The following is a 13,421-nucleotide window of genomic DNA, read 5'->3' on the forward strand; positions in this document are numbered from 1 at the left end:
ACTGATTTCTGAGGGCTAAAGTTGGGTTGTGTGCAAGCTGAGGTAGGGTTAGGATTGGTAATGGAATTGGTTTAGGTTTTCTTTTTGCATTAGGTAAGAGTTGAGAATTTAAATATGGTTAGTAATACAGTCAGTGTTCGTCCTTATCCTTATGCTAAACTTATTAATGTCCCCGTTTCAGACAAATGGTTACCATTATCATAATGTGGGATGAAAACAATTTTTGCAAAGATAATCTATATCTAGAATGTACAGTGAAGGAGAGAGAAATAAAAAAAATGAATTAAAGTTGTAGACTTTACAAATGTAAATCAAGGCGAATGCTACAAATGCGTTTCATCAGACCAAGCGCAGACGAGCTTAACTGAAATTGTACCCTAGCAGTGCGGGTGACACGCGTAAAGAAGGTTTGCTTTCGCGTCTCTGAAACTCAACAGACTGTTTCTTGATCGTGTCATGCCGTCATTATTCTAACATTCAGCCCGTCACTGAGTAAATGTACACAACTCGAAAACGCCGCCATAGGAAGAAGCGGTGATGTTTCCGGAAGTGTTCTTGGTTTGCGCGATGGTTGCTATAGCGACATCAAACTATATGGTGCAGTTTCAATACAAATCAGCGTAAAGACGCTTGGCTGGTTACTGTGATGAAACTTTTTATCTAAAGAAAGTTAATTTACGTGCCAACCAAAAATAAAATGACACTTGACGATCTTCGCTTGGAATGGATAAGAAACCGGGTCTGCGCCTCCTTTTACTTCCCAGACGAGGCCTGTTTTGAGGAACTTCTGAACAGAGCGGACGGAGAAGAAGAACAGAAAATAATTAAGTTTTTGAACGAACAAACTTCAGAGGAATCGGCTTCGTCGCTGCTGTTCTTCAAAGCTATCAGAGAAGAAGAGGTGGAGGTGGAAGTACAGATCGGTAACCGTGCATTATTGTTATTTTTTATATATCCCTCTTTGATTGGGGTTGAAAAACAAATGTGTACACGCTTACCATTTTTAAACACGATAAATATGCATACATTATATCAAATTAATATCCGCTCCGACAACCCTTTGCCCTGTCGGGCAGAAACTCGAATTAACGTTTGGGAATTAGATTAAATAATTACATGAAAAAGCCAGGTCTGTTCTGTAACGATCGAAATTTACGACACGCACATATTGTATCCTTATATTTCAATAGTATAACACGTACATTTCATTAACGTGCATTCTATTAAGGCGTCCTTTACTTATGTTTAATTGGATTATCAGATCTTTCACTTTATGTGGCAAGTGCTCTTTTATACGGAAAATCCCTTGTAATACAAGCTATTGATTTTGTGTTATTTATAAAGAGCCAGAAGAGGCTGTGAACAGAGAAGACGCCCCACAGGATGATCACACTGGCCCAGACTCTGCCAGGGCAGCCGGTAATGTTCCTGCTGAAGGTGACAAGGCTTCCAGTAAGTCTCTTGGAGACAGTGACTTTGGGAACATGGTTTGTCAAGAGCAGATTTCACGCACCTGACATCAGATGTTTTCACATTTAGAAAAACGTGTGTTTTATCTGCTAATTTAAAATGAAACACAATCTGGACCAACCAGAAGGAGGCCAGTAAGGGTAGCAAAGATAAGGTGCAAAACGGAATCAGAATAATCATGGGAATAAAAATAATTAAAGGATTTTGTTTGTCCACCTTAGATAAAGCATGTGGAGGATTCGGTTTCAAATCTTGTCATTGTTCTGTTAAAAAACAGCATTCAGCACCATGGGAGGAAACCAGATTTCTGATCTTGGCCTCTTCCACTCCTCTACACATTCATACCTCACCCTCTGTGTGCATCTCTCTCGCATCCCTCCCTCCTCTCCCACCTTCTTCCTGGCTCCTTCCTCCCAGCCTGCTGTTCCCTCAGCTCAGTTCACCTTTGTGGTGCCAAATTAGCTCCTCCGCAGTCACTCCGCCTCTACTTCACATCCATTAGGATTTGGTCAAACTACAGAAACGGGAATTTGTGAAATCCCCTCCCTTCTCTTAACACGGCAGTCACTTCGGTTGCAGAGAAAGAGCAGAAGAGGAAAGGCAGAGACTCTGTATCCACCTCCGCTTCCCGGATGTCCGACACCCAGATGCCAGAGTCCCCACGGCAACCTGAGGGGTCTCAGGACCCTGCCCCTGGCATTGAGGACGCGCACAGTGAGACGGCAGAGGAGGAGCAGGACGGGCTACCCCTCACTGTAAGCCTTTCACAGTATGAAATCTCAGTCTGAGGGTGACCTATTCCTTGTAAGGAGATGACATGGTTAAGCTCTGTCCTTTACTTTGTATTTACGTCAGTGGCCTTGTTGCAGGTGAACAGGTTTCATCTTAATTAAAACTCATGGGCAAATAACACACCCTGTGTCGGATGGTGACATGGAGACAACAGGCCAGCTTTGACAGTGGATAAAAGTAACATATCTATTAGACTATTCATTTTTTGTTAAGCATTAGTAAAACAGCTGATGTCTGGTTGTATTACTCTAATTATACTTCAGACCTTAGAGGAAATGACACAGAGCTAGTTTTCTGATTAAGTCTTTTTCTCTCCCTATTCCTAATGTGGATGCTGTCTTGTGTGCCAAAGTACTTGCATGTAAACTTCAGATTTAAAGACAATGTTGTCTTAATTTGTTGGACAGGATTTCACAATTTGCCACCTGCAGTGTATTACTTGGTATTTTTTATCTTTTTGTTAAGAAAAATGTTAAAATGTATTTGTTAAATGAAAAGTATGGGTCTTCGTCTTATCATATCATCTCCAGAAAATTGAAATCCAGACAGTATACCACATTGAGTTGCACGTGGCTCTCAATCATGTTCCAGAGAGGTCAATGGAGTCCAATGTTCTCTTTTTTCTCAGGAATACCAAAGGTGGGTATAAAATAAATGATGAGCTTAGAAATATGCCACTGGAATGTACTATGGTAAAGACTGTGGTTTGAAACCCTTTGGTAATTGTTTATTTTGAACTCTGGTATAAATAATGCTAAGTTTTTTTATTTATCTTGATTAAAGACTAGTCTAGTAATACATATTTCTTTGATATATTAATATCAGAGCAAAACATGATCTTATTTAAACTTTATATACATTAAGCAGAATATCCCATCGGAATGTACTGTGGGAGAGATTGTGGTGTGAAACCCTTTGGTATTTGGTTGTTTTAAACTTGGTATAAATAACGATAATTTGTTTTATTTGTGATGGTAAAGGATTAATCTAGTAATGCATCTTTATTTGATATATTAATATCAGATAGTGCAAAACATTTGCTAACTTTAACTATATGAAGTGGAATTATAAGTTTGTCTAGGTGATTCCGCATAATTTTCAGCCTTATGGAACAGTCATAGATAAAACTCATTTCTAAACATATAGCAGCCGCTTGCTCTTGAAATATACCGTATCCCTGAAAAAGACACCTCTTAGGTTTATGGTTTTTTAAGAGAATGTAGACATTATGAAGTATGGGAATGAATATTAATTTGTTCTCATCACTCCATAATACTCAGAAGGGTGAAGCCATCTATAAATACTTCTGGTCTCTCCTTTTGTGTACTGTATATCTGTATATCAAGTCAAAGCAGCATGGAGAACAGTTTTGCTATTATTAGGGCTGTTCTGCGTAGCAGAACTTTAATTTCTGCATATATACAGTAGCTCACAGCTCTTGATACTTGATTGTAATAGACTTGACTCTAGATGTTTAATCTATGGTTATTGTATTGGTGCTCATTGATAACTATTGCTGTTGTGTTCTTTTCTTCCTGCTAGAAACAATATGTGAGCCTCTTGACATGAAGGAAGCTAATGAGATCATGCCTAAATTACTGGAGATTGGGATGTTGAATGGACACTCGTTATTAATGCTTAAAAATGTATTCAGTCATGTAGGTAGAACCTTTCCTTGCCCTTGGTATCAGTAGAATTAGTTTTCTTGTCTGTTGATTTCTTTATAAAAGTAGAGCAAAACATTATAAGGTTTCTGTCTGATTCTGTTGTGTTTATGTTCTCTCTGAATCTGGATTTAGGTGTTTATACCACTGCTTTCTGTCAGTCAGCTGAAAAACAATGATTCAAATTACAAACAAACAGAAAAGTCTGCTGAAGGTGAAGAAGATGGCGTCTTGGAAGCACACAAAGAACAAGAGAGGCCTGTGGAGTTTCGGGGCACACAGCTCATCAGGGACGAGTTACTGAACAGTGCCCACAAATTCCTCGGTCACATTGATAGGACACTGCAGCAGCTGGAAGGTTAGCACTTATCCACAGGAGGCTCCCATGTTTTTAGACCAAGAGCTCAGATTATAAATTCGGATTTAAAAGGCATTTCGCACCATTCTGTTTCTAATCGCCAAAACACTTATCCCAATGAATAGATGCTAGTTTACTACAGTAAGAAGTCATGAGTCCTACCAAGTCATAATAGTGTGTATATTTATTACTAATGTAAATTGTTATGACATTTTTAATGAGGTTCTTATTTTAAAGCACATCGTAGGTACTTTAGCAAATCTTGTTTTGAACAACGACTGCACTGCTGCTTGTTTTGTAGGTGAGATTAAGTTGCACATTCCCGATGTGGACTTGGATGGTGATGTGGTCCGGCTGGTGTCCAGTCCAGCTGTGGTCGTGCAGCTGGAGCAGTGCGTCATGAACTGGCAAACGCAAATAACCTGCGTTATTGAGGAGCAGCAGAAGAAGAAACCACAGGTAAAAAAAAAAAAAACGTTGACATGATCATACCACACCTGAGCAGCCTGCATTTTGTATTGAGTAAAAAATCAATTGCTCAGTTACTTGCTTGATCAAAACTACCAAAAATGCAAAATGCCAACTCACTACACTCTCTTTGTGCAAAGCGTATGGGAGCTGTGATTTATAACTTTATAACTTTGCTGCACTTTTTTCAGTCTGGGCTGTATTTATGATATATGCGGGATTTGCCTCCTAGTTGCGAATCCTGTTGGGGACACATGGCTTCCTTCTTAGTTCTGAGTTGATCTCTTCACAGGCTCCTGGTCCCATGGCTGAGATTGATTTTTGGCGGGAGCGCACTGCCATTTTAAGCGCCCTCAGTGAACAGCTGAAGCTGCCAGTGGTAAAGAAGATTTTGGAAGTGATGAGTCGGGCTGATCCTGTGACTACCCAGAACCTGGACCTCACAGTGACTGAGCTCAGCAAGTACCATGTGGAGGCAGTAGAGAATGTGCGCTTTTTGGGCACACTGGAGCGCCACTTTAAGGTGAAATTATCTCAGTCACATGGCCAACGTAAAGGGTGCTTTTAGGGTGTGATGTTGGTAGACACTTGAAAATTAATTGATTTTTTAAAAGCTATTTGTAATTTCTTTTAGTATTTTAGTGAGTTAAGTAAGCAAACCAGTCTCCTTGTCCATATAAATATCTTTATGATTTACAAATATTTCTAGGAACAATATCCATTGTACAAAGTGTGAGGGAGGATGTTTAATTCGGTATTGCCTTAAGATAGGCAGTTAGAGTTCTCTCCTTTGAATTCTTTTTAATTGCTGATGCAGAACCTAGCTACGGGGTCTGGGTTTAACGTGATCCTGGATACCATTCCCCTGATGATGAACGGACTGCGGATGGTGTGGATCATTTCTGGGCACTACAACAAGGATGAGCGGATGGTGCCTCTTATGGAGCGAATAGCATGGGAGCTGTCGGAGAGGGTGGCTAGAGTGGTCAACGTTCGCACTGTATTCAAGTGAGTCGCCCGGGCAGTGTGTTTCTTCAGGCAGCGTGAGTGTTGTCAGACGTGTGTTATTAAATAAAAGAGGTGTTTTTTCTTTGCCTCTGTAACAGAGAGAAGAGGGAAATCGCAAAGGCCAAAGCTTTAGATGCCAAGCAGGTTCTTGATCAATGGAAGGCTTCGTACTTTGAGGTCCGCAGCAAGATTGAGGCCTCAGGTAGAGACCCTCGCTGGGAGTTTGACAGGAAGAGACTGTTTGAGAAGACAGATTACATGGCTTCCATTTGCCAGGACCTGTACAATATCCTACAGGTAAACCCATTGAAAAATGTATATTTTTTAGTACATTTGTCTTTCATTTAAATTCAGTGTTTGTCTCACATGTACACATTGACACGTGAAATAAGAGGGTCAGGGTTTTAGAAATTTTGTAAGAAGACAGTTCGCAGAATCTGGTCAGGCAATGTAGCTGCAATGTGTTATCAGTGTAACTAGTGTTTGCAGTTACCGGTACTTTACTTATACAAAGAATCATAGGATTTACTGAGGTCCTTCATAGTACCTCTCTTGAAGAATCAGTGTTGATTGAGGTCCTCTCACACATAATAAAGAAGCAATGAATTATGTTGCAGTCTCAGTGATTTATAAATAACTTATGAACAGGCTTATAATTTGTGCTTTTTATTTTGCCTCTTCGTTGATTGTTCATGGTAAAGGTAAAATTGGAAACATCAGTTTAGTTGAATGAAAATAAAACATAATGGACACAAAATATTAATACTTTTGTTTTGTTAAGCAACCAGTTAAACTCAATGTTTTTTATTACAGATCCTTGAGGAGTTTTACAACATTTTTGGCCCTGAGCTAAAGGCAGTGACTGGAGATCCTAAGCGGATTGACGATGTGTTGCGCTGGGTGGACAGTCTGGTTATACCCATTGAGGAGCTGAGCTTTGACCCTTTTAATATACGTAAAATGGGATTATGGAAAGTAGTTATGGAGGACTTTAAGACTGAAGTGCAGGTGAGCTCAAGCTGTGGTTTGATTTACTTTAACAGCACATTTGCAGATTCGTACAGCATATATGCAATTTGATTCTTGGGTGGAATGTATCTTCTTTTGATACTTTTGATAAATGTAAGTGTTATGGGTTGTTCTTGTTCCCTTTTTAGAATTATGTGACCTTTTGTAGCAGCATATCTTTTCTTTCACAAACCTAATTCATTGAAATGCTTTATAGGCTATAGAAGGAGAAGCCATCAACTTCATTGACCAGTCTTTCAAAACCCTCCGTTCTGCGGAGGCTGCCTTTGACATGCTTTTAAAGTTTAAGCACATCCGTTCAAGAGAAGCAATAAATAACCAGATGATGAAGAAGTTCAATGACATTCTGGCGCAGTATTGTAAAGAGGTGGGAAAGTCTTCTAATTTATTACCATTGTCTCTGAACATCACAGTGAAGAATGGTTTATGTGTCATATATATAGTATTTTTAGTATAGTATTATATGTAATAATTTTAACTTAACATTTCTCACTTCAGCATCTGGTCACTTTTAGGATTGTTAATTAGTGTCTTACAGATACAGAGACAGAAACTTTGTCTAATTTTGGTTCTCACGGTTTCTTTGTTTTTGACAGGTTGACAATATTAACACCTTGTTTATCAACAACCTTGACAATCCTCCTCTCAACAAGAATCAGCCCCCAGTTGCTGGAGCAATATACTGGGAGCGCTGTCTGTTTCATCGGATGAAGCACACCATCATCCGCTTCCTCGAGGTGGAGGAGATGCTGGAAAGTGACCAGGGAAAAATGGTAAGTTCAGTTTGAATGCTATTCCCCTCTTCCGTGACACATTCAATATTAATTTTTCACTGTGTGTTAGAAATGTACTAGGGTAGAATTCCTGTTATTTAAATGAAAAGTGGCTTCAGGAAATTGCTTGAGGATACTCAGGTGTATACCCTTCTTCAGATTCAGTACAGAGCTGGCACACATACCATAGAGGAAAAAAGGAATTTGTTTAAATACTTTAGAATCTGAATCAACTGTAATACACTCTTGCTTTTTTTTTTGCAGGCTAAAGCAAAGTACCTGGAAGTAGGTAAAAGAATGAAGGAGTATGAGGAAAAGAAATATGAGCGCTGGAGAGAGGAAACTGAGCAAGCACTGCCAATCCTGCTTAAGAGGAATCTCTTACAAATACACACTGGAAGAGGAGCCATTCCTGCTTCTGATCAGGATACTGCAGAACTGGTGAGATATAGCTCCCTTTATTATGACCCCAAAAGACATTTAGCATTTTCCCTTTGGTTGCAGCTGATGTTAGCAATCATATTTTAAGCAATCCTGACTTCACTGTAGAAAGTGGAGCGCGTCTCCTGAGGTCTTTTCCTTCATTCCAACATTGTGTCGGTTCAAGGCTTTACTCTCTGGGGAGCTGAAGACGGAGGAGCCGGTGCGGTACTCTGTCAACTTCGCTCAGGAGCTGACAGAGATCACCTCTGAAACCAAGTACCTGGAGCAACTGGGTTTCTCCGTGCCTGAGCTGGCCAGGAACGTGGCTTTGCAGGAGGACAAGTTTCTCAGGTGCCTAATCTGAATAAAAGTAATAATAATCCTCTAATTGTTAGTAACAGTTAAACAGGCAGCCTGCTGAATGGTAATTACTATGATGTTATGTTATGTGTCATTTACAGTATAAAATTTGAAATGCTTTACATCATATCTACAGTATTTTGTAACAGTTTTCTGTGCAAAATTAAGGTAAATTTAGGTTAATTTAATGAATGTTGATTCTGTGTTTTTGAAAAAATGGTTTCTGGATTTTTAAAAGAGATTCAAATCATCGAATGTAAAAATTGAAAAGTTTTTTCGGCATTAGATTGACAAAGCAAACACTTCACTAAACGACTAACAGACTGCACTCCACATTTGTCAAGAAGGGTGAGGAATCAGAAATAAAGCTTTGAATTGAATGTTTTATAGGTATATTGGTGGGCTAAAGAATATGGTTAATCGCTACCATATACTGATGGACAGTCTGAATGAAGCTGAGACTAATTTGCTAGATGAACAGATTCATGAGCTCCAGAGAGTTCTTAGATCTGGGTACAAAAGACTCAACTGGAACTCATTAGGTAAGGAGCTACAGTATATCAGTTAACTTTAATTCAAATAATTAAAGATGGCTTCTGTTTTTTTTTATTCTGTGACAAGTAGTTTGATGTAATTATTATACATTTTTCCTAGTAGAAATATAATCGCACTCTTTACAGATTTTTTTTTTCAAATTGAGCTAACTCACCAATTAAAATAGAATCACAAATGCTTTTTGTGTTTCCTTTTTTTGTAAAATTGAACTATGACAGACATGTGATCAGAAACTGAATCATTCATTTGCTTTCTAATTCAATGTATTTGCTGTCAATCAGGCATTTTAGACTTTATTAATCGCAGCACCCAAGCCATTTCCAAGTTTGAGTCACTTGTGAACCAAATTCAGAAGAACGCACGGGACATTGATGCCAAACTACAATCAATTGAATCGGCAAACCTATTCAAGTTCCCAAGTCCTTCAAGAGAAGGTGATCTGCCAGGTATGTTCAGCAGCTTTGTGCTGTAGTCGTGGCATAAGACATTGTGTTGCTTATCACAGTTTTAACATTCATATTCTGAAGTGTAAAAATGTAGTTCATTAAACTACGTTGTAAAGTGTTCTTTGATAATTATTTACAGGATAGGTATTTTTTTCAATCATCATTTCTCTTATTGCTGTCTTTCAGGAGTGAAGGAGTTTTTCGAGTTTATTGAGCGGGAGAGGATGAAAGATGTAAACCTCTTGTCCCGAAAATACACTGCTATAGGTCCTCTGTTAACCAAGATGGAGGGCTTGATAATGCACACGAACACCGGCCAAGACAAACGCATGGCGCAGTACTATGCCTACTGGGAACGCAAAGTGTATGATACCCTAACAAAGATGGTCTTGAGGTGGGCTTCCTATTCTGGCTCCAATTCTGCCTTGCAAACTGTGGTTCCCGAATAGGCTTCCCAACCCTTAACCAGGAATGCAATAGATGGCTGGGCTGCTTTTGTTAATTTAGAAAATTTACAACTGTTTTCCCCCAAACCTAATTGGAAACATTTTCATAAACTGCATATACATATTCCCTTTATTGCAACAGGTTGTTTTTTGCTACTTTTGTTGGTTCAGTGACTTTGAATATAGAGGCTATAGTTATGCTTGAAATAAATTTCATAAATAAATTACAAATTGTACTACAATTTCCTATGAATATTGTTTTATTTATTGGAGACACTGACATTTTTCAGGCGTGCTAATGTCCTATCCACCTTATTTACAGAAATGGTACTTATTTACAGAAATGGTAACTTTAAGTCTATTCATTTTATGTTCCTATCTTTATAAAACAGAAACCTCCAAACATTTGGTAATGCCTTGGTGGGGAAAGTGCCACTGTTTCAAATTGAAACCATCTTGTCTGCCCCCGAGATTGTATTGCACCCCAATGGCAATGAAATTTACAAACTGACAATGCAGTGTGTGAGAGACTGCTTGGATAGCACAAAGGTTGGTATGTTTGTTTGTTGGGGAGCAAGTTCAAGTTTAATCTAGCACATTACAATGCTCACTGTTATTGCTCAAGATAAATGTTTTCTCCTACAGTACATAATGTTAGGACAATGTGCACTGGAAGGGGAAAAAAATAACATTTTTATTGTTATTTCAATAAATATTGTTTTAATTCTGGAATCCTTAAAATCAAGTGCCTTATTATGGACATGCTTAAGTTTGGACCTGACATGAACTCCTGTACTGTAACACATGGCTGTATCAATATCCAAAGATTTTTTTATCATTTTCCTTGGAGCCTGTTAAGAGAAGCGTTCCTTTTGCTCAGGTTTACTTTTGGTCTGCTGTTTTGCAGCGGTTTGTGCGCTGGATGCATGGCACCTGCATCGAGTGCCCTCCCCAGCGCACGGAACGCGAAGACGAGCCGGTTGTGTTCAGCTTCCACAGCGACGTCTCCCAGAACCCCCAGGTTATTGAGAAGGCCGTGTCCATCTCCCAGAGCATCCACAGGCTGCTCATGTCCATCACCCGCTACCTGAACCGCTGGAAGAGATACAGGCCCCTGTGGAAGCTGGACAAAGCCATCGTCATGGAGAAGTTTGCAGCCAAGAAGCCCTCCTGTGTGGCCTATGATGAAAAGCTGCATTTCTATGCCAGGATCAGTCAGGAGGTGGCGCAGCAGCCCTTGGTGAAATTAGAGCAGTGCATCCGACTGAATCTAGAACCCCTAGCTCGGACAGTGGAGGAGAATGCCCAGGCTTGGGTGAACTCTCTGGGTAAACTACTCAATGAGTCGGCCAGAGAAGACCTGTTTAACCTAAGAGACGAACTGCAGGTATACTTTTGTAGAACGTACCTTTAAAGTGCTGTGCAGTACACAGTATAGTACTGTTGAATTTTGTTGTAGTTTTGAGATTTAGACCAACGGTGATAAGTCTTGCGTCTAAGGGATTCACATTTCTGGAAGCCTGTGTATTCTAGTTGTAGTCCGTCTGAAGACTAACAGCAGCCAAAAAGAAAAAGTAGTGAGATTCTAGAATTTTATTGATTGAATTTGACATTACGCAGTAAAACCATTTAGATTGGGGAAAAAAACAGTGTGGACAAATTAATTGACACTAATTTGATAGCCAGTCATGCTTTTAAAATTTCCTCATGAGCTTCACTGACTTTTTTTTCTAATAAAATATCCACATATTTTCCATATCCAGATTATAATGTATAGAACTTTCTTTGCAGAGATATATTTTTTCAATGTTTGTGTGTATTTTACAGCAACTATCAGATAACCTCAAGAAAAACCCAGAAACGCTTGAGGATTTAAAGTTCGTTTTGGGGACCATAGCAGACATCAGAGACATGTCCTTAGTTGTGGAAATGAGGTTTACTGACATTCAAGAAAGATACAGAACTCTTGGCATGTACAGAGTGCAGGTACGTTTTTATGTTTTTTAATATTGTAATTATTGCATTTAACATTTTTTGTGTGTTTTTCTTTTTAAAACAATTGGTACTTCAGGAGGACTGGAGTTCAAAGTTAAAGAAAATGGCTTAATATTTAATCATAGCTAAAAAAAAAGATTCTTATTTATTTGAAACTCTGTTTTCTTTTGTATTTTGAGGTAACTGAAGAGGAAATAGAACTGTCCAGAAACATCAGACAGATATGGCATGACCTCTTTGTGGAGTCGCGACAGGTTGATCACAGTTTAGGCCGAGTGAAGAAGACCTTCACTCAGGTAACGGTTTCAAAGTCTGTCTTTCAAAGTGGCCATTCTATCAAGGGCTTAAATGGCTGCAAATAACATTGTTTAAATGTTGTTTTGTTGTAGATCACAAAGGAGCAAACCGAGGAATTTAAGAAGGAGTTATTGGTTTTTGCAGATAACTTTAGCATTGAAGGCCCAGGTGCAGTGGGGGACAACTTGGACAAAGGTTAGACACCCTAAACTAGGAAGCTTTATGAGTGACTACAAACTAGAACACATGTAAAAGAGATTTTCTGTACTGCAGAGTAGGATGCTGCTGTAAACTTGCTTAGGACCTGGTGGATTCAATTTGTATTATTATGTAATGGAAAGCTTTTGATGGGCCTTGCTACTTTGTTTAAGATCATTTATTATACTTGTGGATGCCGATGTAAGAATTTCATTTTTTGGTGTAGAGGACTGATATTTGTTCTCTTCACCAGGGATGGAAGTGCTCATATCATACGAAAAAGAACTGGCTCGGTTTGAAAAGGACCGGCAGGAGCTGGCAAACGCAGAGAAGCTCTTCGATCTGCCCATCACTATGTACCCAGAGCTGCTCAATGTGCAGAAAGAGATGAAGGGCTTGAGACAAATCTATGACATTTATAAAGCTCAGAAAGTGATTATCAAAGCTTTTTCTATTTGCTCTGTATATTCTACCCCAAATATACTTGCTTTAGAATAAAAAAATATTTTATATAAAATAAATGCTTAAAATAGAAAAAAAAGCTTTATTAGTATTTAATTGGACTTAGAAGGAATGCACTTGCTGAAACATTATTGTAGCTGAATGATGATTTGTCAGGAAAAGAAATTGTAATTTGTGTCCAAGCTTAGCTTCAAGATCTCCTTACTTCTGCTTCAACTTCCTACTTCTTTGTTGCTTTCATAGGCTGCCAAGGCAGAGTGGTCTCAGACCCTGTGGGTGAATCTAAACATCCAGCTGCTCCAGGAGGGGATCGAGGGCTTCATCAAGAGCCTCAGGAAGCTGCCCAAGGATGTGCGCAGCCTGCCTGTCGCCTTCTTCCTTGATGCCAAAATGAAAGAGTTCAAAGACTCCATCCCATTGCTGCTGGACTTGAAAAATGAGGCTCTGAGAGAAAGGTGGAGTTTTTGTGGGTTTGATTTTCCGCCATTTTCTAGGAAAATCTGACTGAAAGGAAAAATTAAGTGTTTAGCATGCCTTATGCATCACGCAGGGATTGATACTGGTAGCCATGCAGGAATCAGATATTTAAGCCACAGGCACAGAAGTGCTTTAGGAAGATGGGACATTTTCCCTCTTTCAGGAGTCTTTTGCATGTGCCTGGGCTTTGTTTATGAAAT

General features: G+C 39.1%; 1 protein-coding gene across 1 annotated transcript in view; it reads left to right on the top strand.

The window, feature by feature from the left end:
- Positions 1–431: 431 nt before the first annotated feature.
- The window catches only part of dnah10 (dynein axonemal heavy chain 10), a 48,471-nt gene continuing 35,481 nt past the window's right edge, over positions 432–13,421 (top strand). Inside the window, exons 1-25 of the mRNA XM_088617835.1 lie at positions 432–923; positions 1,345–1,452; positions 2,050–2,225; positions 2,793–2,901; positions 3,805–3,920; positions 4,062–4,284; positions 4,586–4,743; positions 5,045–5,275; positions 5,570–5,760; positions 5,859–6,057; positions 6,574–6,768; positions 6,986–7,156; positions 7,386–7,562; positions 7,827–8,003; positions 8,170–8,336; positions 8,736–8,887; positions 9,182–9,346; positions 9,533–9,740; positions 10,185–10,341; positions 10,700–11,179; positions 11,620–11,778; positions 11,967–12,083; positions 12,177–12,279; positions 12,536–12,714; positions 12,988–13,199. Of these exons, the coding sequence (XP_088473961.1) occupies positions 698–923; positions 1,345–1,452; positions 2,050–2,225; positions 2,793–2,901; positions 3,805–3,920; positions 4,062–4,284; positions 4,586–4,743; positions 5,045–5,275; positions 5,570–5,760; positions 5,859–6,057; positions 6,574–6,768; positions 6,986–7,156; positions 7,386–7,562; positions 7,827–8,003; positions 8,170–8,336; positions 8,736–8,887; positions 9,182–9,346; positions 9,533–9,740; positions 10,185–10,341; positions 10,700–11,179; positions 11,620–11,778; positions 11,967–12,083; positions 12,177–12,279; positions 12,536–12,714; positions 12,988–13,199 (4,556 nt within the window). The 5' untranslated portion in view covers positions 432–697. The remainder of the gene's footprint in view (positions 924–1,344; positions 1,453–2,049; positions 2,226–2,792; positions 2,902–3,804; positions 3,921–4,061; positions 4,285–4,585; positions 4,744–5,044; positions 5,276–5,569; positions 5,761–5,858; positions 6,058–6,573; positions 6,769–6,985; positions 7,157–7,385; positions 7,563–7,826; positions 8,004–8,169; positions 8,337–8,735; positions 8,888–9,181; positions 9,347–9,532; positions 9,741–10,184; positions 10,342–10,699; positions 11,180–11,619; positions 11,779–11,966; positions 12,084–12,176; positions 12,280–12,535; positions 12,715–12,987; positions 13,200–13,421) is intronic.

Source organism: Lepisosteus platostomus, chromosome 24 (genome assembly GCF_059453375.1).
Source record: "Lepisosteus platostomus isolate fLepPlt1 chromosome 24, fLepPlt1.hap1, whole genome shotgun sequence".
Taxonomy (NCBI): Eukaryota; Metazoa; Chordata; class Actinopteri; order Semionotiformes; family Lepisosteidae; genus Lepisosteus; species Lepisosteus platostomus.